Source organism: Leptonychotes weddellii, chromosome 5, assembly GCF_054177405.1.
Source record: "Leptonychotes weddellii isolate Sample4059 chromosome 5, ASM5417740v2, whole genome shotgun sequence".
Lineage (NCBI taxonomy): Eukaryota > Metazoa > Chordata > Mammalia > Carnivora > Phocidae > Leptonychotes > Leptonychotes weddellii.
The window spans coordinates 155,746,201-155,773,628 of NC_138373.1; the positions used below are offsets into that span (position 1 = coordinate 155,746,201).

The 27,428-nt window shown below is 59.4% G+C and overlaps 1 protein-coding gene across 2 annotated transcripts in view; it reads left to right on the forward strand.

Annotated features, from left to right (window-relative positions):
* PRR5 (proline rich 5) overlaps window positions 1–17,625 on the forward strand; it is a 49,216-nt gene extending 31,591 nt beyond the window's left edge. For both annotated transcript variants that reach the window (XM_081822620.1, XM_081822619.1), the window contains 6 exons: window positions 4,725–4,773; window positions 5,908–5,965; window positions 10,638–10,729; window positions 11,160–11,300; window positions 14,885–15,020; window positions 16,648–17,625. In XM_081822620.1, coding sequence (XP_081678746.1) covers window positions 4,725–4,773; window positions 5,908–5,965; window positions 10,638–10,729; window positions 11,160–11,300; window positions 14,885–15,020; window positions 16,648–17,123 — 952 coding nt within the window. In that variant the 3' untranslated portion in view covers window positions 17,124–17,625. The remainder of the gene's footprint in view (window positions 1–4,724; window positions 4,774–5,907; window positions 5,966–10,637; window positions 10,730–11,159; window positions 11,301–14,884; window positions 15,021–16,647) is intronic.
* The last annotated feature ends 9,803 nt before the right edge of the window (window positions 17,626–27,428 follow it).

A 27,428-nucleotide genomic window follows, 5' to 3' on the forward strand; every position in this document is an offset into this window, starting at 1 on the left:
CCCCGTTAGTCCTGCTTTGTGGTGGAGGAGGCTGAAGCTCAGAGAGGTCAAGACACTTGCCTGGGGTCACACAGCTGCCTCAAGAAGGCATTTCCTACCTCTGTGCTGTTCCCTTCCCGCCCTGGCCCGTGCTACCCTGTCCCTGTGTCAGTATCTGGGAAAAGTAGGCAGCCTAGCTTCTCACCAGCTCAAGATGAGAATGAAGGATAATGGGGACAGGGATCATATTCCTACAGGGCTCCCCAGCCCAGTGTGGCAAAGCTGAGAGGGGCCTTACAGACAGGTAAACTGAGGCCCAGGGAGGGAAAGGGGCAGCTGAAGTCACAGAGCAGGAGCTCGTTGCCTCTCCTGGGCCCCCTACGTGTGACCCGCCCAGGGGGCCCTGCTTTTCTCGGGCTCCTCGGCTACCCATTTTACAGGTTGAGGAATTGAGGCAGAGGTCACATGCTGCGTGTGCTCACAGGGCTGGTCAGTGGAGCTGGGACTCGGGTCCCTGGCCCCAGGCCTTGTGGGTCCCTCGGGACCGCCCCCTGCCCAGCCCCCACCCCCTCTTCTCTATCACGTGGCCATGTTAAATTAAGTGACTTTATGCGTGATGCCCATCACTGGATTAGCCGTGATCCCACAAGAGAGCCCGGTGACAGGAGCCATTGATGGTTCTGTCACCTGAATGTTCCCCTCGGTTCTCGGGGCCGGTGGTGAGACAGGCGGGTGGGGGCGCTCCTCGGCTGGGCCCAGGCAAGGCTAAGTCCAGGGAGGTGAGTAGTCCCAGGATCCTGATGTCTGGCCGTCACCCTTTCTTTCCCGCTTTTATATACATACGTGTATACGTTGACGTATAATCTAGTCTTAAAACGTACACTTCAGTGGTTTTTAGCGTATTCACTGAGCTGTGCAGTCCTCACCACTGTTGGATTCTGGAACATTCTCACCTACTTCCCCCCCCCCCCCCATAAAAGCCCGTCCCCATTAACAGTCACTCCCCATCCCTCCTCCCCCAGCCCCTGACAAATGGCAATCACGTGTCTGTCTCTATGATTTGCCTCCTATGGACGTTTCTCATACATGCAATCACCCGACATGCCCGTGGCCTTTGGGGTCCGGCTGCATCCGTGTAGCTGGACACCTTCAAGGGTCATCTGCTTCGGAGCCTGTGCCCGCACTTCATTCCTTCCCGTGGCCAAATAATATTCCACGCTAGGGAAACCACGTTCCGTGTATCCGTTCACCTGCTGCTAGACGTCTGGGCCGCCCCTCCTCCCCCCCCGGGCTGTAACGCATACGGCCCTGAACGTGCAGTGCAGGGCTTTGTGCGGACGTGCGGCTTCGTTTCTCCTGGCACCACACCCGGGGTATGCATGGCAGCTGCTTCAGCCTCCCTTCCCACTAGCTGAGTCTGAGCGGCCAGCCCCCCAGCTTCTGACCGGCACTTGCTCCTCTTGGGGGTTTGTATCTGCCAGCACTGTGGGTGTGAGTGCCGTCTCGTGGTTGAGGTTTGCAGTTCCCTGATGACTAATCACAGGAACATCTTTTCCCGGGCTCGTTGGCTATCTGTATATCCTCTTCGGGGAAATGTCTACTTGGCCCGTTTTTAAACGGGATGACTTATCTCTTCCTTGTTGAGTCGCGGGAGTTCTTTATATATTCTGGATCTAGACGCTTACCAGGTTCTGATTTGCACAGCTGCTCTCCCATCCGTGGGTTGTCTCTCGCATTTCCGGCAGTGTTCTCTGAAGCATGAAAGTTTTTGATGACGTCCAGGCTGCTGATCTCACCTCTCTCTTGACCTGTTCCTTTGACCACCTTCTCCTAAGGCCCCAAAACAGACACACTTGGCATAATAGTTTTCCCAGGTAGAGACTAAGTCACTCTGCATTGCAGAGGACACCTCTTTTCCCCGTTTCAGATGTCGTTGCCCCTGAAGGACTCCTCATGTACCCCACCTTCTTTTTTTTTTTTTTTAGATTTTATTTATTTATTTGAGAGAGAGAGAGAATGAGAGAGAGAGAGCATGAGGGGGGGAGGGTCAGAGGGAGAAGCAGACTCCCCGCCGAGCAGGGAGCCTGATGTGGGACTCGATCCCGGGACTCCAGGATCATGACCTGAGCCGAAGGCAGTCGCTTAACCAACTGAGCCACCCAGGCGCCCGCACCCCACCTTCTTAAACAGAATCAGGCCCCAGGATGCCCTGGTTGTGCTCAGCTGTGAAAGGCCTCTTGCCCCATGCCCAGTGGTGCAGGCTGCTCTGCGTTCTCGGGCCTGTCCTGACCGTGCAGCTGCTGCCAGGGTGTCTCCCTGGGGCCAGGAGAATCATCTGGAAGCTTATGGGCAGGAGCTCGGCCACCTGCTCTGCTCCTGAGAGGCCCCTTCTCCTGCCTCCTGGGCTCTGGCTGGGATGCAGATCATCTGGCCGTGCCCCAGCTCCAGCCCGATGTCCCACTGGCCCTGCGGCTCCCAGGAGCCAGCAGGCCCATCTGGACAGGGTGGCCCTGGCCTCAGTCTCTGCCCCCCCAGCCCCTTTCTGTGGCTGTCTGTCTCCCCTCAGATGACACCCGGGCTGTTCCCCCTGCAGTGCCTTTCCCAGGTGGTGTCCCGGGGTGCATAGGCCCGCCTGAAGCTCCCCTAAGGATATGGGAGTAAGCTAACCAGCAGGCCCCACAGGGACCTCACTTCTTGCCCCCCAGGGCCTCAGTCTCCACATCTGTGGAATGAGCGTGGTTCCCCTCATCGGCAGCTGGGAGATCCTGTGGGCACAGCACAAATTGGGGGATGCTTGGCTGGCCATGCCCCTCGCCCTTGCTCAGGGGCTCATGTAGTGAGTTAAGAGGAATGTCAGGAGGTGAGGGGAGCCCCCGGGCAGCCAGCAGTGGGGCAGAGGGTCTGCTAGGCCCTGAAGGAGACATTCATTCATTCATTCATTCATTCATTCATGTTCATACTCACTGTCACTGACTACGGGCCAGGGAGAGGGTGAGGAGGGCTTTACTGAGCACCTGCTGTATATACCAAGTGTAAGCCATGGTCTCACTTGACACCCCAGACCCTCCTCCTCCACCTTCTGGCATGTCTCGGGCGCCAGATGAGGGTGCTGGAGCTCAGGCAGGGGAGGGGACTTGCCCAGCATCACACGGTGGGCTGGCGGCATTGGGGCTGGCCCTCTGGCCCCTCACGGGCTGAGGGGACTCACCCAGACTCAGCCTTGGCCTAAGAGAAGACCCTCTCTCCTTGCCTTTTGCTCTCTGGACTTGCCCAGAGTGGCCCCTTGTGTCATGCATGTGGTGACCTTGAGATAGACACTGAGCTTGGATGTGGGGGTCACACAGGAGCTGAGGTCACATTTGGTCCTTGGAGGCGCAGATGATTGGGAGAAGGTAGAGAGACTGTGGCAGGGGGCTGACCGCAGGGGGCTGACCACAGGGGGCCGTGGGCTTCACATCCCCTCGCTGTCGCAGGTGGAGCTCAGCGTGGTGAGTGTCGCCACCGTTAACCTGACGGTTACTTGGGGACGGCGTTGGGCTGTGACATGGGATTGGTCCTGTGCTAAGAGAAGCTGCCAGCCAGGGGTTGGGGACAGGGCCCCGGGGCTGCCACCAGACAGCCGAAGGTGCTCTGACCCTCAGGGTCCTCACTCATCCCATCCAAGGACACCAGGACCACCTGTCAGGCTGTCGTGAGCTTCGGTCTGTGACTGGCCTGATGTGGCTGTGGCCCCTGAGAGCTGCTCAGGAAACGTGGCCCTCTTCGTGTCCCCACCCCATCTTCTCTGCACCTTCCCGATCCTTCCCGAAGGCCCGGGTTCCAGGGATGCCTGCTGCTCAGCTCCTGGGGTGCTGGTCACCTCACACAACCCGCCTGCCCTCTCTCTGCTTCACTTAGCCCCCAGGCCCCCATCCCCAGTGGGGACAGCCAGTCCTGGGGGTCCCGCTTTCAGCACCAGGAAGGTAGAGTGTAGCCACCCCTAAAAGGCCTTTGAGGACCAGAGCACCCTCTTCGCGGGTATGGGGGTGGTGAGTTCAGTGCCCCCCAAGTGTGCACGCGCTCACACACACACACAGAGCTCCAAGGCTGACCGAGATGAGAGGGGAGGTCGAGTGTTGGGCCGAACATTGACAGTGCCCAAGTGTTTCAGGTCTGGACCAGGACGCCCACCATTCTCTCGGCCCCCAGAGGTGTGCGGTACAAAGAGCTGTCAACCTGAGTACAAAGGACGAGGTTCAGACCCTGACTTGCTGTGCCCTGTGTGGCCTTGGACAAGTCACTGGACCTCTCTGAGCCTCCCTTGCCTCGCTTGTAGAAGGGAACCGGAATGAGCACCTGCTGCTGGGTTGACGGAGTACAGGAGGGCCGTGAAGATGCCCTCGGGAGCCATGCTGCCTGCTCGGGGTGCGGGGTGGGGGGGAGCGGAGGGTTGGAGGCCCAGCAGTGCCAGTGTCTCCCTGAGGACGTGACAGATGCCGTGGCCCTCACTCTTGCTGTGGGGAGCCTTCAGCTTCTGCTTGTGTGAAATGGTGGTGGGAGCCTACAGAGCCACAGCTGAACAGGACGGGGGCCCGGGGCCCCCCCCACCCCCCAGCCCCCTGCTGGGACAGAACTGACGGCGCGTGCCCACCCTTCACGCCGGGCTGAGTAGGTCGGCCTCCCAGCTGCCCTGGTGACCCCCCTGTCAGCACCCGTGGTCTCTGAGCCCTGCTGTCCCTCACTGTCCTGTCCCCTCCCGCCCACAGGCAGCTGCTGAAGACGGAGCTGGGGTCCTTCTTCACCGAGTACCTGCAGGTGGGTGGTCTGTGCTCTCGAGCAGGCTGGGGTTGCTTTCTGAGCTGGCCAGAAAGGACAGGGGTCACCTACTCTCCGTGGGTACATGGAGCGCTAGGTTCCAAGGACTGCCACAGCACCATGACTCAGTTTCCCTGTCTAGCCAGTGTGGCCGTTGTGCAGGTTAATGATAACGATGCGGGTGAAGTCTTCGTGCTGTGCGTACCCCGGCACGTGGCAGGACGCAGGGCTGGCTTTGTTCAGGGTCATTCACCTCCTGGAATACAGGGTGGGCTCGCAGACGTCCACGTTTGCGTCACTGCACGGCCCCAGCGCCCTGAGCCACACGGTGACGCCGTTGGCCTGGCATTAGCATCGAGAGGCCGCTCTGGTCCAGGCCGTGCCTTACTTTGCATTTGTCACACCTCCTTGGGCCAACAAGCCTGCAGAGTCCACGCACACACGACCACAGGCCCGGGGCACAGGGCCAGGAAGGAAGGGCGGGGAGCAGTGGCGGGGGTGGGCTTCGAGCGAGGGCCCACCCGCCGGCAGAGGGGCCTCCCCTCACGCGGGGTCAGGGTTGGCAGAACTCACGTGCAGTGCGCCCGTTTAAAGTGCACGATTCGGGGGCCTTCAGTGTCCTGACACCGCTAATTCCTGGGTCAGTCCGCGTTTCGCTCCTTTTTTGCAGCCATGTGAGATTCCAAGTCCAGAGACACCCCGTGTGTCTGTCCACCCATGGGGGACGCTGGGGACGCTTCTACCTTTTGGCTGCTGGTGGCGGTGCTGAGCCCACCAGGTGTCATTCTCAGCCCAGACGCCTGGGGCAGCGTGACAGCATGACCCCCGCGCTTGGGGCGTCAGGGTTCACACGCCAGGACTTGAGGCAGGGGGCCCCTCTTGCTTGAAAGGCCTTCCTCCATCAGGGACTGTGAAGGCGGCCACCTGCCCTACTCGGCTTGTCTCTGAGGGGCCGTCGCTGTCCTCCCAGGGCGAGCTGAGGTTCAAGCTCTACCAGAAACAGGCTGGGGGGTGGGGGGACATGGGTAAGAGCCCCCGCCCCGGACCTCGGTTGCCGGCTGGGGGGGCTCCTGGGGGCCTTGCCTGCCTGCGCACCCCCGCGGCAGTAACGGCTTGCCTGTGTGTGCTTTTCAGAACCAGCTGCTGACTAAAGGCATGGTGATCCTGCGGGACAAGATCCGCTTCTATGAGGGTGAGTGTGGCGGCCCCGCAGCTGGGACCGAGTGTGGGAATGCGCCGAATGCCGGTGTCCCTGCTGGGACGTGTGGCCCTCCCAGCCTTGCCTGTGTCCCCAGGGCTCCAGGTGGGAGGGCAGCAGGGGCAGCAAGGCCAAGATCTGACCCCAGGAGGGGACCTTAATAGGGAGAGCATCTGCTCCCCCACCCCCACCCCGCAACTTGCTGGAGCCCAAGAGGGCTGAGACATCAAGGAAAAGGCTCTGCCTCCACCCTCACTGCTCCCGGGGCCTTCTCGTGCCAGTGAACCCCATCTCAGCATCTTGGGAGAACCCCCAACAGGATCTTTGAGGACCTATTGTTGCCCTGATGTTCCTGAAGGAGGAGGTGGGAGCCAGGGGCTGTCCCCTGGCTGGAAGGAGCTGCCCCATCAGAGTTTGGGGCCTGAGCCTGGTGCTGGACCTTCTAGACGGGTTTTCTCTTTTAATGCTCCTACCCACCCATGAGGACTTCGGGTCCCTGTGCCCATTTCATAGCTGGGAGCAGCGTAATGATGGCAGGCGATTTGTTTGCAGCCACACTGTGAGTAGAGGGTGGGGGTGCGTTCGAGCCCGGGCCAGCCTGGCCCCAGCGCACACGCCCTTGGCCCTTCTGGAGGCCCGCGAGCTCCAGCGCCAGGGGCAGCGACCGAAGCGTTGTCTCCTTGTAGGAGTGAATCGGCAGAGAGAGAGAGCTCAAATTACGGGAGGGCCCAGCTCAAACCCCAGTACCTCCACTAAGGCCTGTTTGTGCCAGTCCCTGTGCTCAGTTCTGGCTCCGTGAACATTGGTTGAGCATCTCCTGTGCACCAGGCCCTGGGCACTTGCTTACTCTCTGCTGGACCGTCCTGAGTGTTCTCCGGCTCCTAACTCAGGCTCTCCCAGCAACCCTGCACGAGACACATCACTGCAGCCGCTGCACATACAGGGAAACTGAGGCACCGGGGCCACACGACCCTGTGTGGCAGCCTGGTTCCACTGCTGCTTCCGTTCTTTTTTCGATCCTTACTCTGACCTTACAAAGAAGGGGTGTTAGCCCATTTCCCGGAGGAGGACACAGGTCAGTGGCCTAGTGTGCTCTGGATGAACTCAGCTGCGTGTCGCCTGCTCTTTCTGCGCCTCCCGCTTCTATCAGCTGGGAAGCTCTGAGGCAGGAGCCTGGGAAGGGCCACCAGAACCACAGTCGAGGGGAGGGAGAGGCACAGACCGCCAGGGATCGAGGCTGGCTTCCTGGAGGAGGCGGCAACGGAGTCCGGCAGTCAGGGCAGTGAGGATCTGGCACCTGGCAGAGATGCCCTCCCACGCCCCTCTACTTACTCGGCACATTCCAACAGTGCCTCTGCCTCCCACCGGCTCCGGCCTAGGGGAGCTGGGAGCTTCAGAGAAGAGCAGCTTTGTGCAGCTTAGTCGAGCCCTGCCTTCAGCGGCCGTGTCCGCCAGGCCACCCAGCGGGGAGTGCCAGCCCCGTCCAGCCTCCCCAGGCCTCGGGGCCAGGCACGGAGCCCCAGTCTGGGGGCCACAGGCCCTGGCCTCCAGTTCCCATCCAGCCACAGACCTCAGCCTCAGTGTCCCAATCTTAGAACCGTGGGGTTGGATGGGCTCCACCCATGTGCTCACTCTGGGTCAGGCCCCAGCTAGTCTCTGGGGGCCTGGAGATGGAGGAGATCCAGCCCTGCCTAGCAGGGACTGACAGTCCAGTTGGGGACACAGACGTGGACCAGACAGTGACAATTCAGGGTGATGAATGTCAGGGTGAAGGGAAGCCCCGGGGACGGAAGGGTTAGTTCCCTCTTGGCAGTCAGGGAGGACTCCATGGAAGCAGTGGTCCTTGAGTCAGACCTCAGAATGTGGTCTGTCCGGGAAGACGTTCGGCCCTTCAGTCCATGCCAGGGGGACAGTCGCTGATGCCGCACCCTGAGGGGTGGCCTTTGGAGCCTGCCGCATCCACCTCCTGCCCCGGTTTGGCTCCCAGGGCAGCTCTTCCTTGAGACCGCTCCCTGTGGCCAGCCACGTCCTCACCTGTGCTTCTGCTGGAGGGTGGTGGGTGGCCTCACGTGGCCAGCCCCAGGACCTTGCCGCCTGCCCCCACTCCAGCCTCCAGCCTCCAGCCAGGCCTTGGACATCAGCTCCCGAGCACAGCGATTCCTGGAAACAGGAGGCCTGGAGGGACAGCCTTGACGTGGAGTCTCCCTCCCAGACCACGCCTAAGGCTATGGTTCCGTGGTCTCCAAGCCTGGCTTACAGGAGTGGGCTCCGGCGGCCGCCAGGTTGACTCCTCAGCGGCCAGACACCCGAGGACTCCAGGGAGGAGCTCGGGGGCTCCTGCAGGCTCCAGGCCTTGGGCTTGGCCCTCTCTTGTCCAACAGGAATCCCAGCCTGTTACAGGCCATCTGGCCAAACTCCCCAGTGGCCTTGACATGCCGGCCCGTGGGCCTGACTCCACTGGGCCGTCGTCCTGGCTAGCTCGCCTCCTTGGAGCTCCTGCTGTGGCCTTTTCCACTGCCCTGTGGTCGTCATGGGGCTAAGACCCGAGCCAAGATCAGCCTGGTGCACTCCAGTCTCCCGGGCCCTCAGCGCTTGGACTGAACAGAGGAAGACAGATGGTCCCGCCCGCCAGGGGAGAACCTGGGTTCTGCTGAGCTTCTGCACGGACACGGCCCACACAGGCCCACCGGTGGCCATGCCCCCAGCCGACACTTAGTGAGCACTTGCTACGTGGCAGCTTTCTGCCCAGTGCGCACGAGGACATTCACACCCATCTTACGGAGGATCACACTGAGGCTCTGGTTGCCGGACTCCCCGAGGGTCCTGATGCTGTCGCCTCAGACAGCCCTGCCACCCCCCTCGCCTGCAGCCCTAGGCCACGGGCCCCAGTGGAGAACTTGGCCGGTGGGCGAGGCCATGCTTCCTGGCCTCTCGGTCAGTGTGCAGCGCTGATGGGGCCTCAAGGCAGTGTTTTACAACCTCTGCTTTCCACAGCATTTCCGTCCCATGGGCTGGAGAGCAGCCTGCGGGCGCCGGCCTGGCCCGTGCCCAGAGCCACCCCACGGCCAGCCCGGGGAACTGAGCCACCTTTCTTCTTGCCAGGGACAGCGGGGACCTGAAGGGACCTTTGTACAGGCAGAGCTCCGCGGGCGGCGGCACCCACCCACCCTGGGTTCTGCAGAGCTAGGCGTGGGCCCCCAGGGAGGGTCGGGAGCTGGCTGCCGGGCAGAGAGACCCAGTGCCGGCAGATTGGCCACGCTCAGAGGCCACAGCACCCTGGCCGCCCGCTGGGCTGGATGGGCTTCCTGGGGCCGCCCCCAGCAGGCTCCCCTCCCAGAGCCCCCGAACCTACACAGACTTGGGCCTTAATGGGCAGGGGAAGTGTGGGGCCCAGAGCCCAAGGAAAGTAAGAAGAGGTGAAGGCCTTTGTCTGGCTCCCTGGTTCCCATGGAAGTCTCGAAGCAGTATAGTCTGGGACGCTGGCCCGCATGTGGCACTTCACCTCCTCACCCAGAGACCCCCAGCACACCCAGGTTTTCTCCACCAGTCCTTAGTCTGACTTCCAGGTGGGGGTCCCACCGAGCAGCAGAGGCCTTGGGCGACATGTCCTGGGACCTGCTTATCCCAGACACAGCAGCTTTCTGTTCATTCCAGGCAGAAGGGCTGAGGGTTCAGCACTTTGCATTTCCTGGGGCAGCCCCGACCCAGCTCAGGGACACCTCCATCTGTCCTCATCCCTCAGGGGCTGCCCACCCTGAGGATGGCATGCTCCTTCTGCAGGGCTGGCAGAAATAACCCAGAGCTTGACCAAATGGCTGCTTTTCACACATCTGCTTGTGTGGATCCCACACTGAGGATGTCCATCAACCTGGCAAACCCAGCCTCCTAAATCAGCTTGGGTAGCACCTCCTCCAGGAAGCCCTCCCGGCCTGATCCTCTCCACTTTTACTGCTTCCCTTCCCTACCTGGGACATGCTGTTCTTGGACGTGGCCTCCCTGGCTCCCCAGATCCCACCCCAGGCAACCCAGGGTGGCAGGGCCCAGGGCCCTGGAGGAAAAGGACCTGAACCTCTCAGAGGCTCTGTTTCTTGGTCTGCCCACTGAGGTCACCCCTTCAATGGGATGATGATTGTGCTCATAGTTGCCATTGAGGGTCCTGCTTCCCTGTCCTGGGCTGGGTCCCCAGTACCCAGTGCAGGTGCTCTGCAAACGCCTGCATGGGTGGACAGATTCCCCACCTGCTGGCGGCGGAGGGGGGCGGGTCACCATGGGAATCGGAGGAGATGGCTGTGTGCGGCAACTGCCGTCAGGCGTGGGGGGCGCTCCTGTGCGGGTCTGGTGTGGGATGAAGGAATGGGAACCAGCAGCCAGTGCTTACGAGCTCTTCCTCTGCCCTGGACCCCGTCTCCGCTCATTTCATCCCCACAGCCCTGGGAGGTCGGCTCTCTCGCTGTCCCGTTTTATTAATGGGGAAATTGAGGCACAGGGAGACTACACCGTGGACCCCCGACCACAGAGCTGCTAAGTGCTGCGTGCTATCGACCTGGGGGCAGGGGGGCACCTCCAGGGCCCGGAGCCCAGCCCTCAGCTCCCGTGTCTTCCTGCGGACGGGCGAGAGGACTCCGGCCTGGGAGGGGTGAGCAGTGATGGCTGTCTGTACCCACAGGACAGAAACTGCTGGACTCACTGGCAGAGACGTGGGACTTTTTCTTCAGTGACGTGCTGCCCACACTGCAGGCCATCTTCTACCCGGTGCAGGTGAACGGCCCCTGCAGCCGTGGGACCCCCAGGGCCCAGGCGACCGCCCATCCCAGCCTTGCTGCACGGTGCCCCCAGCCTGGGGATAGGCACGTCCCTGGACCTCTCAGAACCGCTTTCCACCCACAATTTGGAACTAAGGACAGTCCCCTCCTACAGGCCCTATAAAGCCCTGGGCAGCACATAGTAGGCCCTGCCCAACACACCAGAGGGGCTTGGTTTGTGACAGTTACCCTTTCCTTGCCTGAGGAAGCTGACTGGGGCCTCTCCTTGGGACAGGGGTCATCCAGGGAGGAGGACGGGGCGGAAGGGGGCCCGATGGTCTACGAGACCGTATACCCGGGATCTGGTCCCAGATCATCGGATGTGGAGGGAAGTGGGGGTTTCATGTGACGGCAGCAGGGCGGGGCGCGGCCTTCTGTTTCTGCAGGGCAAGGAGCCGTCTGTGCGCCAGCTGGCCCTCCTGCACTTCCGGAATGCCATCACCCTGAGCGTGAAGCTGGAGGATGCGCTGGCCCGTGCCCACGCCCGCGTGCCCCCTGCCATCGTGCAGATGCTGCTGGTGCTGCAGGTGCGTGGGGCCCTGAGGGGGCCACTGCGCACTCCTGTGGCAGGAGCATCCCTGGGCACAAGGCTGGGCTCCCCAGAGGCGGAGCCTGAGGCGAGGATCTGGGTCCATGTGACTTGTCAATGGAGAGACTCTCAGGAGAAACCCGGAAGGAGAGAGGGAAGCAGGAGGAGCCCAGAAGGTGTTGGGGGAAGATGGGAGTTAAAGAGAAGCAGGCCTCAACCTCATCCCATGGGGAGCCCAGGAGTGTGAAGGGGCCCAGAGTTGTCCCTCGTGGGCAGGGGCTGTTGGTCACCCCCCCCACAGTGGTTCCAGATGTTTCTGGTGTTGATGGATTTCACCCGACAGAGCAACTTTGGGAAGGGGGCAGCCACAAGCTGGGGATGAGTGGCCTGCCCAAGACAGCAGGGGATCTGATGGGCCACCAACAGCCTTTACTGTAAACAGGGCCTTTTGCAAACTACTGCATCCCGTCACCACCCCATTTTACAGGTGGGAAATGAGTCCTCGTTTGCCCAGAGCTAACGAGGCCTGGCCTCACCCACGTCTGACCGCTCCAAAATCCTGTTCGTTGTTCTGCATCCCCCCATGCACGTGGGTATCCTAAATTAGGGTCTGCGAGTTTGGTCCTAGGGTCCAGGGCAGCCAGTGAATATTCCGGAGCAAGGAAGGGCCTGATGAATGTGGAGGTCTGAGGGTCGAGGGACTGCGCTGGGCAGGAGCTGGTGGTCGTCCTGGCAGCGAAGCAGGGTGCTGGGCCTGCCGCTGGGATTTGGAAGGATTTTAGGTGAGACCTGGCTGGGTTGAAGCAGGGGACCTCGAAGGACTTTGTGTCTCTCAGCCTCTTTCCACCTGTGTGACAGATTGAATTCCTGCCTGCAGGGCAGGTTCAAGGACAGTGGGAAGAAATGGTGTAAAGCCTTCTGTGGTGCTTCTGGGGGCCCACAGTGGCTGGACTGGGATTTAGAGCCAAGGAGGTCCCACCATGATCCCATGAAAGCACTGAGGTGGGTAGCCAGACTGGGGTGGTGCTGCCCCCTGGTGGCCTCTCTGCCTCACGCAGCTTCCTCCGCTTGGCCCCTTTGCCCCAAAGACTTGCCCTCCTGCCCCTTTGCCCACTCCCCACCTGGCTTGCACTTTGAGTGAGCTTGTCCCCACTGTTTTCGAGTCCCTGATGGATCTGAAGTCACAGCTGCTGGTTAGCATGTGTCGAGGGCCTATCATGTACCCCGTGCTTCACGGGCAGAGTGACCATTCTCCCAGGGAAGCCAGGGGAGCAGCTGTGCATCTGAGTGTTCACCAGTAATGCAGCCCCTGGGCCCCCATCTCTCACTGTGCAGCAGAGGGCAGAGACAGACACCCTTTACAAGTCTGGGGAATGAAACAACGTGAAGTTCACGAACGCCCCGCTGAGCGGAGCACCTTGTTCATCTGTTCTGCTGTTGCTGGGGGTGGAGGTAGTTCCAGGGAATGTGGGGTCTGTAGTCATGGCTCCTCTTTCGTTCCTGACGTGAGGAAATAGTGTCCTCTCTTTAGTAGTCAGCTTGGCTGGAGGCTTAGTGATGTTACTGGGCTTTTCAAGGAGCCAGCTTTTGTTTGCATCGATTTTCTCTAAGGATTTCCTATTTCAGTCTCATTGAGTTCTGCTGTTATTTCTCTTGTGCTTTCTTGGACTTCGTTCTCTTCTTTTTCTAGTTTCCCAAGGTAGAAGCTTAGGTTATTGACTTGCGGGCTTTCCCTTTACTAACATATCCATTTGATGCTACAGTTTCCCTCAAAGCACAGCTTCAGTGCATCCCATCAGTGCGGATCTGTTTTCATTTTCATTTCATTCAAAACATTTTAAGATATTTGTTAAGATTTCCTCTTTGGGGGCACCTAGGTGGCTCAGTTGGTTAAGCGTCTGCCTTCAGCTCAGGTCATGATCTCAGGGTCCTGGGATCGAGCCCCAAGTCGGGCTCCCTGCTTAGCAGGGAGCCTGCTTCTCCCTCTCCCTCTGGCCTGCTGCTTGTCCTGCTTATGCTCTCTCTTTCTGTCAAGTAAATAAATAAAATCAAAAAGAAAAAAGATTTCCTCTTTGATCCATGGGTTATTTAGAAGTGAGTTGTTTGGGGCACCTGGGTGGCTCAGTCGTTAAGCATCTGCCTTCGGATCAGGTCATGATCCCAGGGTCCTGGGATCGAGCCCCGCATCGGGCTCCCTGCTCGGCGGGAAGCCTGCTTCTCCCTCTCCCACTCCCCCTGCTTGTGTTCCCTCTCTCGCTGTGTCTCTCTCTGTCAAATAAATAAAATCTTAAAAAAAAAAAAAAAAAGAAGTGAGTTGTTTGCTCTCCACATATTTGGGGATCTCCCAGTTATCTTCCTGTTCCCGATTCCTGGTTTCACACCACTGTGGCCTGAGAGCAGGCACTGTATGATTTCCTTTTAAATCTGTGAAGTTGCGTTTTGTGGCCCAGAACATGGTCTGACTTGGCAGGCGTGCCACGTGAGCTGTGGAATGTGTGTTCCGCTGTCGTGGGGGGAGGCAGTCTGATGGCGATTAGATCCCGTCAGTTGATGGTAGTGGTGAGCGCAGTGTGTCCTTCCCGGTTTTCTGCCTGCTGGTCTGTCTCCCCTAGTGGATTAACGATCTCTCCCGAGGTTCTAGTGGTTTTGCCTCACGTGGTCTGGTGCTCTGTTGTTAGGTGCAGGCATGTTAGGGGTTGTTATGTCGTCCCAGAGAATTGACCTCTGTATTGTTACATAGGGACCTTTTTGGCCCTTATGCCGTTCCTTGGACTAAAATCCACCCTGTCCGAAATTAACCTTGAAATTAACCTAGCTGCTCCGGCTTTCCTGTGATTGGAGTCCGCGTGGCACAGCTCTCTCAACCCTTTGCATTGATTGATTGATTGATTGGAGGGAGGGGCAAAGGGAGAGAGAGAATCCTAAGCCGACTCTGTGCGCCCAGAGTCCAAGGTGGGGCTCGATCCCACGACCCTGAGATCATGACCTGAGCCGAAATCAGGAGTCGGCCCCTTAACTGACTGCGCTACCCGGGCACCCCTCGACCCTTTGCTTTTAGTCTGTGTGTGTTTTTCCAGTTGAAGTGGGTTTCTCGTGGGCGGCGTGGCGGGGAGCTCTCGTACTGTCCAGAGCTGTCATCTAACATTCTAAGAGCATCTCGTGCTGTGAGCAACTGGCGGCCCCTCGAGGAGGGATGCCCCATTTCTTTGCACTCACTAAGGGCCTACTGTGTGCCAGGCCTCTGCTGGGGGTGCTGGGGGTACAGAGCTTGCCCCCCATCAGCCAGACCAAGGCTGTCCTGTGGGCGGCTGCCTTCCTCAGGCTTTGGCTCTGATAGAACCGGAAGAGGTAGAGATCCCCTCAGAGCTCTGGACGAGGGGTGTCAGGGAGGAGAAGGTGGACAGGGCCTGGGTGGCCCTGGGGGGCAGCCTTTCCTGCCTGTAGCACTCCATGGGGTGAGGAGTGAGGGCAGGGGTCCCCAGGGGAGGCCTTTAGTGGTAACCGTCGAGCTCAGCCTGGCTGGGCCAGGGCGGCAAGGAACAGGCTGTCTAGTGACCACCCGCCTCCCTCCCTCTCTTGCAGGGGGTGCACGAGTCCCGGGGCGTGACCAAGGACTACTTGCGCCTGGAGACGCTGATCCAGAAGGTGGTGTCGCCCTACCTCGGCACCTACGGCCTCTACTCCGGCGAGGGCCCCTTCACACATTCCTGCATCCTGGGTAGGGCTTGACTGGGTCTTGGGCGGGGAGCTGGGTAACCTCCGGCCCCATCCACCTCTGCCCAGGGTCCAGGCCTCCCAGTGAATAGATGGCCACAACCAGATCCCACTGGGGATGTGCTTTTCGGTCATGCAGCAGACCTGTCCTGAGCATCCCCCAGCCCTGCTGTGTGCTGGGCCCTGGGCATGCGGGGCCTGGGGTCCCTCCTTCAAGAACTGAAGGGGACCTGTCAGGCTGACACCATATATGGTAATGTGATGACTCCCCTGAGAACCCCACAGAGGCTTCTGTGTTCCCAGTGAGGTCCCATCTGTGTTCAGTCCTGAAAGGCGGGAGTTGGCCAGCAGAGGGCACAGCATGTGCAAAGGCCCGGAGCCCAAGAAACCTTGCTTGTTTGGGGACTCAGGGGAGGGGAAAGGGGAGCTGGGCGTCCTGGGGCAGCCTGGCCTGTCTGGCAGAAGCCCGCCATGTTGCTCCTTTAACAGACAGCCCATTGGTTCATTCACCTCTGTAAACCGAGCACCTGCTGTGTGCCTGCCCCTGTTCTTGGCCGTGGGGGATCAGCAGAGACCAAGCCCCACCCACGTGGGCTCTCAGGGCCAGGGAAGGCAGACCAATGAGTAAACAATCCCCAGATGCGTCTCCACGGGGACCCATACCCAGGTGATATGAGGGCCATGTGGGGGAAGGCCAGACTGGAAGTGACAGGTGAGCTGAAGGAGGAGGAGCCAGGCCTGGGGAGAGGTGCACAAAGACCCTCCTGGACTAGGGGCCCAGAGGCACAAGGGCCACTTGGGAGTGCCCACCTACCTGCTGGTGTAAAGCCCAGCCACCAGGCAGGCCCCAGCACCTAGAGGAGAACTTTGAGCACCGCCCCCCCTCGACTCCGTGTGGTGCTGGACAGCAGGCCCCCGCTTGCCGGACGGGGAGCCTCTGTCTCTTGCCCTGGAAAGGCCCCTGAGCCGCTCACCGGGCTCAGCCCTGCCACATGGTGGTCGCTCTTTGGAACTGCAGGGCCCTGAGTGGGAGCCTGAGATCTGCCCCCCCCCACCCAGTCCAGCCCCTGCGGCCATCCTTTTCTGGCCCCCCCACCCCCCCGGGGCACCCGCCACACTCCAAATAAAACCCCAGCCCTGACCTTACCTCACGTGAAAAGACCCTGTGTCATCCCGCCCCCGCCCTGACACTTAACCACTACCTGACCTGTGGCCCACCCACATGGGTTTGTCCTCCTCGCCAAGCACCCTGGAAGTGCCGCAGATTGTTCAGCTTTCCACAGGTGGGCAAACTGAGGCATGTGCACATTTGAACCAAGCAGCTGATTTAAGCCTCCCCCTCCCCCAGCGCGGACGGAAGAAGGGAGGAAGAAGACACATAGGGACAGACCCAGTGTCAGAGCCCTCTCACTTGCAGGGGCGTGAGGGGGCCGGGCCAAGGATCTGCGCCAATCGGGTTTTTCCCTGTGGCTGCCCTTTGTGTGGAGCTAAGCACACAGTGGCTGCCGGCTAGCCTCTGGCCCCAGGAAGGGCCTGGACCACACAGGTGCCTGGGTTTGCCAAGTGGCCCCCTCCCACCCTGGCCCCCGGCCCCCGTGCCCGACACCTCGTCTGTCTGTCTGTCTCTGCAGAGAAGCACTTCCTGCGCCGCTCCCGCTCGGGGGATGTCCTGGCCAAGAACCCGGTGGTGCGCTCCAAGAGCTACAACACCCCACTGCTGAACCCCGTGGCAGAGCACGAGGCCGAGGGAGCAGCGCCCGGAGGCCCCGGCATCCGCAGGCACTCGGTCTCGGAGATGACATCCTGCCCCGAGCCCCAGGGCTTCTCCGACACGCCCGGCCAGGCTCCCCCTGGGGCCTTCAGACCCTCTGTGGGCGCGCAGTCAGGGCCGTGCCCCAGCAAACTGTATCCCCCCGCCCAGCCCGCCGAACCTGGCCCAGGCGCCGCCCGCCCCTCCCCACCCTCCTCCAGTCCGGAGAACCTGGTGGACCAGATCTTGGAGTCCGTGGACTCAGATTCGGAAGGGATCTTCATTGACTTTGGCCGGGGCCGGGGCTCGGGCACGTCAGAGTTTGAGGGGGCCGGGGGTCGGCAGAGCATCGTGTGACGGCCTCGAGTTTCTGCTGACCCCGTGTGTGTGTCTGGGGGGTGCGTGTGTGCAAGAGTTTTTTTACTCTGTCCCATCCGGTCGGCTGTGGGCCCTAGCCACTTTGCCCTTCCTGAGTCTCGGTTGGAAAAAGCGTCACTAGCCGAGCCCCCGGCCCTGCTCCGTTCGGGGTGTTGGCCGCTCCGCTGCCTCCCGCAGGTCACCACACACGCTCGTCAGCCCTGTGTGCACCGAACAGACCTGGCCTCCCCCCCCCCAGCCTGCCCCAGCCCACCAGCGTCCACACCCACGGAGACTGAATCCTGCGGCTTAGCCAGGCCTCCGGAACAATCCCCAGGGCAGTGGGGGTTGGTAGCAGACCCGCCTTCCCCCTTCCCACTCACCTCAGGCCACGGCATGACCTCCTGTGTGCCCCTGTCCCAGGCCCTCCTTGCAGCCTGTCCTCACTCTGCCCAGGGCGGCCGCGGGCAGGAAGAGGATGGAATAAAGCTGTGTGCCCCGATCCCGAGCTTGTGTCTGCGACGCCAGGCCCCAGACATCCTTCCCCGGTGCTCACCTCAGATTGCCCCTCGCCTCGCTGGGGTCTCCCCTCCCCACTCCCAGGGCGGGCAGGCTCCTAGTGTCTGGTTTCTCTGTCCTGTCCTGACAGTGGGGCCCAGGGACCCTGGAACGAAGAGCTGGAAAGCTGAGTAGCCTCTCAGGAGTGGCTGGGACCACGGCGGAGAAGGGGCTCGCTCAAAGGGTCAGGGGTCAGCGTGGCCAGCAGGGGGAGAAGGGCACGTGAGGTTCCTTCTGGGCTGGGTGGGGGTGTTTTTTTGCACCCGGTTAGAAGCCAACGCTCTGACCCCATTCAGAGTGCTCGCCTCGGGTGGAGTTTGTTTTCTTTTGGAGGTAGGGAGGGAGTACCCGGGGAGCAGGCCTAACGCAAGGGACCTGGAGAGTTCTGTGAGTCAGGTGGTCAGGGAGGGAAGGCTGATGCCTCACCTGATCCCAAATCACAGGGGCCACCAGCCCATGGGGATGGGCGGGAGGAGCCCCCTGCATGCACGAGCTTCTGTCTACTAGGATTCGGTTCACGATGCGCATATGCGGTGGGGCGGCAGAACCACAAGGAGCTTGGTCTTGTCATTTGTGAGATGGGAGTGTACTGACTTCACGAGCTCTGTGGCCACCCAGGCCTCGGAGGGTGCTCCAGGAACGGGGGGGGGCCCAGGTAGGGTGCAGCTGGGCAGCTGGGAGAGCAAGAGTGAGTGACCCCAGCCTCCAGGGAACCGGGACTGGGAATTGGGCCGGAAGCCTGTCCCTGGTCTGAGAACCAAGGAGAATGGCCATTGGGCTGAGCTGATGGGGCTGAGATCCCTGAACGGCCCTCCGTGGCTCCCAGCTCCTTCATGGAAGCCAGGATAAGCTGGAGACCAGCTAACATTGGGGTGGGGAGGTGGGGGGACCATTACCAGCAGGGTCCCCTCAAGGCAGCAGGGCCAGGCAAAGGGCAGAAATGGCAGGGACCTGTCTGGGCTCTGCCCTCACCGGGGTGCTGGGCCCTCTGTTACCTCCCCACCTCCTTGTGTGAAGGGCTCCATTGTGGAGATCTGAGCATCCCAGGCCTCTGGGGACTCCAGTGCCCTTGTGGGGACCCCTGAGCTCCCTGCCCTGACCTGAGGGAGGCCCCATACGCCAGCCAGTGGGGCCTCACCTGTGATGGGGAGGCTGAAGCCCCAGGAGGGCGAGTGCTGAGCCTGGGTCCTGAAGAAGCCGAGGGGCTCCTTCAGCTGGGGCTGCCCCCCACCCCCTTAAAGAAGCAGCTCATCGTCTGGGCTAGGAGCAGGTCTATGTGTTATATCCAGCCTTGTTCAAAAAATGTTTATGGTAATCTACGTCAAAACATCTTGTTATAAATTGGTAAATTACATGTGAAAAATCAGGATCAGGGATTCTATAAATTAGGATAAAGGACCTGCTGCCGTAGGTGCCCCCCCAACCCACAGAACCTTTCACACACAGATATGTGGGCCATGGCCACCGGTGTCCCCTCCAAGAACCAAACTCCCTACAATGAAGGTCACATCCCTGATCAGGTCTCACTTCGGCCACCAGGGAGCTCAGGCTGAGCCCCAAGCTGGCTGTGGCCCGTGTAGGCCTGTGGCTCTGTGTCTGCCCCAGTGGCCCACCATCCTCCCACCCCACCCCACCCCCCGCCTCCAGTCTCTCCACCTGTTCCCTCGACGGGACTTGTCCCTGAAATTTCAGGGGTAGAAACGAGTGGTGGGACCAGAACCTTCTGCAGGCATTCCAGTTGTGGAGAAACCCATGTGTATGCAACCCCATGGCCTGGAAGAGAGCTGAGCGCAAGAGAGGCCCCCGGGGCTTTAGCTTCATGAGCTCTGGGAGACCTGCTCAGACAGAGGAGTCCGTGATTAGTCTGTCCCCCATGAGGAGGCTGCCTGTCCTGTCCCCACTGAGTCCCCAGCCATAGGTCAAGGAGTCTGTTGAATGAGTGACATCATTGGTTAATAGTTGATTGTGCACGGCATCACCAGGGAACCTTCTCCGATGGAGCGTTTCCTATGCGTCTCCAGGGCTGGGCTGTGAGAAACCGTCTTACTGTTTTTGTCTTTGCTGTAGGTCCTCCGGAGATCGTCCTACCCCTGCCTCTCAGGTATGGGGTCTCAGGCCCAGCTCACACCTGCCGATGCCGACTCTGCTCTTCAGCCAGATCCCGGGGGATCCGTGTGCCGTGACCCGCGCCAAACGCCGGAAGACCTCTCGTTCTGAGGCAGGTGCTCCAGAAGTCTGAAATGAAAGTCCCCCTAAATAGTCAAAGTCCGTAGCGCTTCAGGCAAAAACCTGCCCAAAAGCAGGCTGGGGAGCATCACGGTTGTGGAAATGGGACACCCGCTCTGCCCGGCAACCTCAACAGATGAAGAGGATGGTGATGAGGGTGCAGGGGCCACAGAGGGCCCACAGATCTGGGGGAAACCAAAAAATCATCTTAAAAAAATTATCTGGGGAAACCCCTGTCCGCACGATAGAGAGGGGGTCCCACCCTCCATCTCGGGGGTCTTGACATGGTCTGTGTGACTCCTTCGGGCACCTGGGAGCCCAGGGACACTTTCTTAAAATAGCGTTTTTACAATAAAATACCTAAGATCATGAAGGAAACCAAAACCAACTCTACTGAAACCACGACGTCCAGCCCATCTTTAAAATGTCTGAACAGCGGTATCCCCACATCTCTACAGACGGGTCAACGGCCAGATCTCACACGGGGCCCGTGCTCACCGGGACATCAGAGTAGTCAGGAGCAGAGAGGATATCTCGGGGTCTCAGCACCCCCTGGGTGTGACGTGAGCCTGTGTGATCTCTGCTGGGACCAAACCTTGGGGGCTGCTCAGGGGGCTGGGCTTTGTTGACTGTGCCTTTCACCGGAGGGAAGCTAACCAAGCTCACGAGCTCTTGTTTGTCCACGAGTTCTCGGCCCCCAAGTTTTACCCGCCCGCAGCGCAGGGAGTCTGAGGAGTGGCCCATCTGGGCTGCCTCTCTCCCCGGCCAGCCGGGCCAGCACTCGGCAGCCAGAGGGGCTGCCCTCCCGTTGCCCGCCCAGAGCCCTCTGCTGCTGCCCGGTGCCCTGGGCGGAAGTGTCCCGCTTTGTGGCCTGGGCTGGAAGGCCCTTCATGGGGAGGCCTCTCTAGGCCGCCTCTGGCTGCTGGCTCCCCACGCTCGCCTCCCTCCTCCGTGGACGTACAGCACACACACCCTGCGTGCACACCCACGCGTGCATGCCCATACACACATGCACACACTCTCGCCTCCCTGAGGCCCTTTGCTGCTTCCTGCCTCCAACCTCTACCCGCCATTCTTTGCTTTCCCTGACCCTGGACCCATCTACCTGAGTACAGGATGTTCCCGGTTTCCCTGTGGGGAAACCTGGCCCAGTCTCCCCTGGGCCCCACCCGTACCTAAGGCCTGACATTCCCACGACGCGGTGAGCCCTGGGAAGGCAGGCTTGTGCTAATCTGGCTGAAGACATAGGGTGCTCCATGGCCTGGGCTGCCCAGCTCTCTTGCACCCCTGGAGTCCAGGAGGGGTGAGGGTAAAATAAGGGTCCCCTCCTGGAAGAGGACACAGGATGGGAACAGCGAGCGGCTGGAGCCCAGGCCCCAAAGCAGGACTGGTTCCTGCATCGCTTTCTCCCTGAACAAGCCCAGTGCACCAGAGCATTCGGGACAGGGGGGCTTTCATGGACCTCCCACAGGGTGGGGGGAGCCCTGCGAGAGAGAGCTTTCACCCCCAGCGCCCCCCCCACACCTCTGCATCCCCTGTTAGACTTCAGGTTCCCCTCCAGCATATGCTCATCTATGCAAAGACAATTCTGTGTGCATGTGTGTGTGTGTGTGTGTGTGTGTGTGTCTTTGTGTGTCTGTCTCTGTCCTGCCAATGACACCAAACCATCCTGGCCCCGCCCCCTCAGCATCTCGCTCCTTTCTGGCAGAAAAGTTCAGCTCAGTCCCTTGGTCTCAGACTTTCCTACCCAATCTGTCATCCTTCCTAACAAACAAAGGCCCTTTCAGCCACCAGGACCCACCTACTTTTAGAGGCAGGGGAACTGGGTGTGGACACAGTCACCTCTGGGGTAGCTGTCCTGGACCCCCGGTAACGACACACTCTTGCTATGGACCAGCACCTGCATCGTCCTCCCGTCCCCATCCCCGGGGCCGGCTGCTACCGCCCATCCTATTTCACGGGTGGCAAGGCTCCAAGAGGTGTGAGGCCGGCGGTGGTCCCTCAGTCGTGAGGCCGGCGGTGCCAGAACTCACTCGGTCCTGGCTCTGTTCCACTGCAGACCTCTGGTGGCCGCCGGCCTGAGCATTCGGGGATGGGGACTTGGGACCCGCGGCTGGGGACCCGCATCCCCCCGGGGCCTGGCTCAGGAGGTGCCCGTCCAGCAGGTGTCTGCTGGAGGAGCTGAATGGCAGAGAACCCCTTCAGAAGAAAGAAGGCCAGGCCAGAGGGAGCCTTGGTTCTTTTCTTGGAAAAGGTAGATGGAAATCCTACAGTATTTTTAGCCCCTCTCCACGCTCCCCCTTGTTTCCTTCATGTCGTCCTAGACTTCAGATCAAAATGAAACTGGCATTTCTGCATGGATTCGTTTTAGGATGGAGTGCCCCGCAAACACATGGTTCCCCGCAGTGGGTGGAGAGGGTCCAGCACGCGTACGTGACTGGTACAGTCTCCAAACTTTACAGGCCAACGGGCACACACCTCCGGCCTTCCTGGAGCTTGGTCTGGGCAGGCCGAGCAGGGACATGGAGGAGCAGGGCACACCAGTTGGGGCCTCAAGTCCAAGCCCCCCGGGGATGTCTGCTCCTCAGTCTGTTCAAACCTAGGGTGGGTGGGTACGCTCAGCCGGCCATGCTGCCCCCTTCAATTGTTGCCACCCATTGCTGCTCCTGTTAGCCGGGACAGAGGATGCAGGACCCACTGGGTGGGGGAAGGCCACCCCACGAGCCCTTGTCCTGCAGAGGAGGGGCCAGGGCAACTGCCCCTCTCAGGGTTACACTCAGAGTTCATCACTGCCCCATCACGCCAAGGACCTGAGCTCCCAAGGATACAGGTCCCACATGCCCACATGCTCTCAACAGCCAACATTTCCCCCTCCCCCTCCCCCCCCGCAGGAGTTCCAGAATCAACCTCCCATGTGCCTGGAAGTAGCCGTCCTGAGACTGTGGGAGGCCCCCTGATCTTGTATCCAAAGAGTCTGTCCGGGTTCCCCTGGCTACCTCTTGGTGGGGGGCTGGGAGCTGACGCAGGTGTCCTCCTGGAACAGGAGTCCCGTCCCCCACCAGCTGCTGCTGCAGCCTCAGGAATAAGGGAACCCTTGAGGCAGGCAGGGCCACTCATCCACTCGCCCCGACTGCTGAAACTCCTCGCCTCTCTGCGTCTCCATGGCTCCCCAGGAGGCCACTCCAGAGCCTTGCAGTGGGAAGGCTCTCTGGCTGGTCCCCACCTTGCTATCAGTGCCTTTGCTGAGGTCTGGGCCATTCTGTCTTATCTTCCAGACACACACACAGGCACTCACAAACACACTCACATACCTACAGACCCCGGCACTCACATGCATGCACATGTGTGCTCACAGTCACACACTCACACATACATTGCACGTATGCACACACACGGCTCTGAGAGAGAGGCCTCTCCCCACCCCAGGGAGTGGGATTTCTTGCACAGGAGGGTCACAAATATCCCCTGGCCACCTCCCATCTCCCCAGAGAACCCTCTGCCCAATGCCACCTCAACAGAGGGGTAGAGGGATGGGTCATTTGAGGCATCCGCCTGCATTTACTGAGGCTCTGTGTCTTAGCTCCAGCTGCAACAAATCTCACAGGCTGGGGGCCTCAAGCAGCAGACATTCATTTCCCACACCTCTGGGGGCGGGAAGCCCGAGCTCCGGGGGCCCACACCGTCGGGTTCCGGCAAGGACTCTCTTCCTGGCTTGCAGATGGTCACCTTCTCACTGTATCCTCAGGGGGTGGACAGAGAGCTCCTCCTGTGTCTCTCCTTCAGGACACTAATCCTATGGGGTCCGGGCCCCACCCTATGGCCTCATTTAACCTTGGTTACTTCCTTGGAGACCCCATCTCCAAATACAGTCATTCTGGTGGCTCGGGCTTCAACATACAAGTTTTCAGGGACATAGAACCCTCCCTGGTGGGGTGATAGGCCCATTCCTCAGGAAGCAAGACCCCCAGGCCCACTCTGGAAGTCAGAGGAGGGTCACCATGGGGCCACGACCCCAGCCCGGTCATGGGAGCCGTGCCTGCACTGTGGCATTTAGGAAAACTGGGGAGGGGGGTGTCATTAGCCTTCCTAGTAACTTTGCCTGCCTGTACCCCTTCTAAGAGTTAACATTTGCTTTGGGGTGTGTGTGTGTGTGTGCACCCCACAACAGCCCCCACTAGCAAGAGACCTCAGTGGGGATGGCCTTGGACCACAAAGCGTCCTCTGAAGTGCCCACTTTGCTCTTTGTGGTGTCAGTCTCTGGAAGGACTAACTCCCGCTTTCAGGAAGGTACTGCTGGGTGCTGGGTGGCCAGAGGCCCAGGAATCACAGGTGGGAGGAGACCTGTGCTCTGGAGGGAGAGAGAGCAGGGGGTTCCCTCCCTGTGGTGGAGCTGCCTGAAGCTGAGGATGCCCCCAGCGAAGGAGGGGAAGACTCCAGGATAAGGGAGAAAGGCTGGGAGCACAGTGTGTGCCTCTAAAGATTTGACTCATTTGTGATTTCCCATTTGACCATGAAAGTAATATTTGGCCTATAATTTTTATTTATTTATTTATTTTTAAAGATTTTATTTATTTATTTGACAGAGAGACACAGCGAGAGAGGGAACACAAGCAGGGGGAGTGGGAGAGGGAGAAGCAGGCTCCCCATTGAGCAGGGAGCCTGATGCGGGGCTCGATCCCAGGACCCTGGGATCGTGACCCGAGCCCAAGGTAGACGCTTAACCGACTGAGCCACCCAGGTGCCCCTTGGCCTGTAATTTAAAAGAAAGACTGCTGGGTATAAACCTAGAATGGCTGAAAGTGGGTACTTGAAATGATATTTGCATGTTTGTAGCAGCATGATTCACAGTAGCCCGAAGGTGGGAGCAACCCAGTGTCCATCAACCAACAAGCAGATAAACCAAATATGTTCCATCCGCACAATGGAACACTGCTCAGTCTTAAAAAGGAAGGAGATCCTGACATCTGCCACAACATGGATGAACCTTGAGGGCATTTACGCTCAGTGAAATACGCCAGTCACAAAAGGACAAAGGCTATAGGATTCCATGTTATATGAAGCCCCTTGAGTCGTCAAAATCATAGAGACGGAAAGTAGAAAGGTGGTCGCCAGGGGCCTGGGGAGGGGAATGGGGTGTTAGTGTCTAATGGGGACAGAGTTTCAGTTTTGCAAGATAAAGTTCTGCCCACTCACACCATGCAATGTGAACGTACTCCACACTTAGGGTTCAGAAGGAGGGAAGGGGGTGGGAGGAAGGAAGGGAGGAAGAAAAGAAGAAAGACCTCCTTCCCTCCCTGCAACACTTCCCTTGGGGAGTGTGGAGTACCCCACACTGGCCCCTCTGTTGAGGCCTGAGTGGGGGGAGCATTATTCCAGGGAGGGACTGTGGTCCCCGAGCTCCAGGAGTGTCCATCAGTGACCTTGGGGATTCAGGGGAGCATCAGCCAGGGATGCAATGGGCATGGGCTCAAACCCCTAATATCACGATGCTCTTCCGCTCTCCGCCTCCTGAGCACGTGGAAGGCCCACACTTCCTTGTCTGCTTGTGGTAGGTGGGGCCACGTGACTAGCCCTGGCCAGTGAGCTCTATGCAGAAGGGATGTGGGGCCCTTTGGAGGTGCCAGGTGGAGACCCTCCTGAGTTCATCTTCCCTCTGAGTGGTGATTGGCAGGATTCCAGATGGGACTGTTCTGCGAGATGGGGTCTTGGGGGCTGCAGACATGCGGTGTGAGTGAGAAGTAGACCTAAGTCTGTGTGAGCTCCTGAGACTGGGGCATGTTTGTTACCATGGCATAAGGTAGCTTGACCTAACTGATACACCCCTCTTTCCCAAATACTCTAGAAGAAAGTGGTTCTTGACCGGGGAGAAGGCTGAGTGAGATACACCGTTTTATGTGTTGATGGGTATTGTGTGCCCTCCTGGGTAGAGCCAGGACCCTGGGCTCTGATCCTAAATTGGTCACTGCCTTGCTGTGTGACATTAGGCAAGTCCTCCATCCTCAGTTTCTGGCATCTGTAGCAAGGATTTTTCCAAATATAAAATTCTGTGACCTTGGTGATATTTCTTTGCTTGTCCATGCACTGTGGACACATGCGGAGCGCGAATGTAAGATTCTAAGCTCCCAGACACCATCGTCCCTGATTAAGCAGCTCCGTGCAGATGACAATGCATTGGGCAGACAAGCACTTAATGGGTTTTTTTTTTTTTCGAGTATTTCTTTTTTTTTTTTATTCTTATGTTAATCCCCATACATTACATCATTAGTTCTAGATGAAGTGTTCCATGATTCATTATTTGTGCATAACACCCAGTGCTCCATGCAGAATGTGCCCTCCTCAATACCCACCACCAGGCTAACCCATCCTCCCACCCCCCTCCCCTCTAGAACCCCCAGCCTGTTTTTCAGAGTCCATCGTCTCTCATGGTTCATGCACTTAATGGGTTTTGACCCGAAAGTGATAATGGCTTAATAATAAACGGATGGTCTTACCCCAAGAACGCTTTTCTTCATTGACTGATGTGTTTGCTTAGAGTTCAGAACTGCTTTAACAGGCTGTAAAAAGCTATAAAAATGTAAAGTATCATCCACATCATCACAAGAAGAATTTCTCATGCTGACATTTCTCTTTTCACTATGGGGATTTATGTCAGCCTGTGTTTGGTGGGGGAAGAGGAACGTAAGACCTGGAGGATGTGGAATCAGGCAGGGTTCTCATTTGCAAGCAGCTGAAGCAGATTCTGGCTGATTATAGAGAAGGAGTTTGTTAAAGGATGTTGGGAGATCCCAGAGTCGTCAGGAGCTGGGAGAGCCAACATGGAGGTACTGTTCCCTTCCAGGAACAGTGCCTCAACCCACCCCAAAGGACAGACCTGATGGGAAAACAGCCACTACTGCAGTCCCTGCATAGGGACAACCCCCCCCCCCAGCGCTGAAAGGCCACCCTGCACAGAGATACAATGATCACACAAGATGCCCCCACTGCACAGGATGCCCCCACTGCACAGGGATGCTCCCACTGCACAGGGATGCTCCCACTGCACAGAGATACCCCCACTGCACAGAGATACCCCCACTGCACAGGGATGCTCCCACTGCACAGGGATGCTCCCACTGCACAGGATGCCCCCACTGCACAGAGATACCCCCACTGCACAGGGATGCTCCCACTGCACAGGGATGCTCCCATTGCATAGAGGTGTCCCCACTGCACAGAGATACCCCCACTGCACAGGGATGCTCCCCCTGCACAGGGATGCCCCCACTGCATAGAGGTGTCCCCACTGCACAGAGATACCCCCACTGCACAGGGATGCTCCCACTGCACAGGGATGCTCCCACTGCACAGGATGCCCCCACTGCACAGAGATACCCCCACTGCACAGGGATGCTCCCATTGCACAGGGATGCTCCCACTGCATAGAGGTGTCCCCACTGCACAGGGATGCCCCCACTGCACAGGGATGCTCCCCCTGCACAGGGATGCTCCCACTGCATAGAGGTGTCCCCACTGCACAGAGAT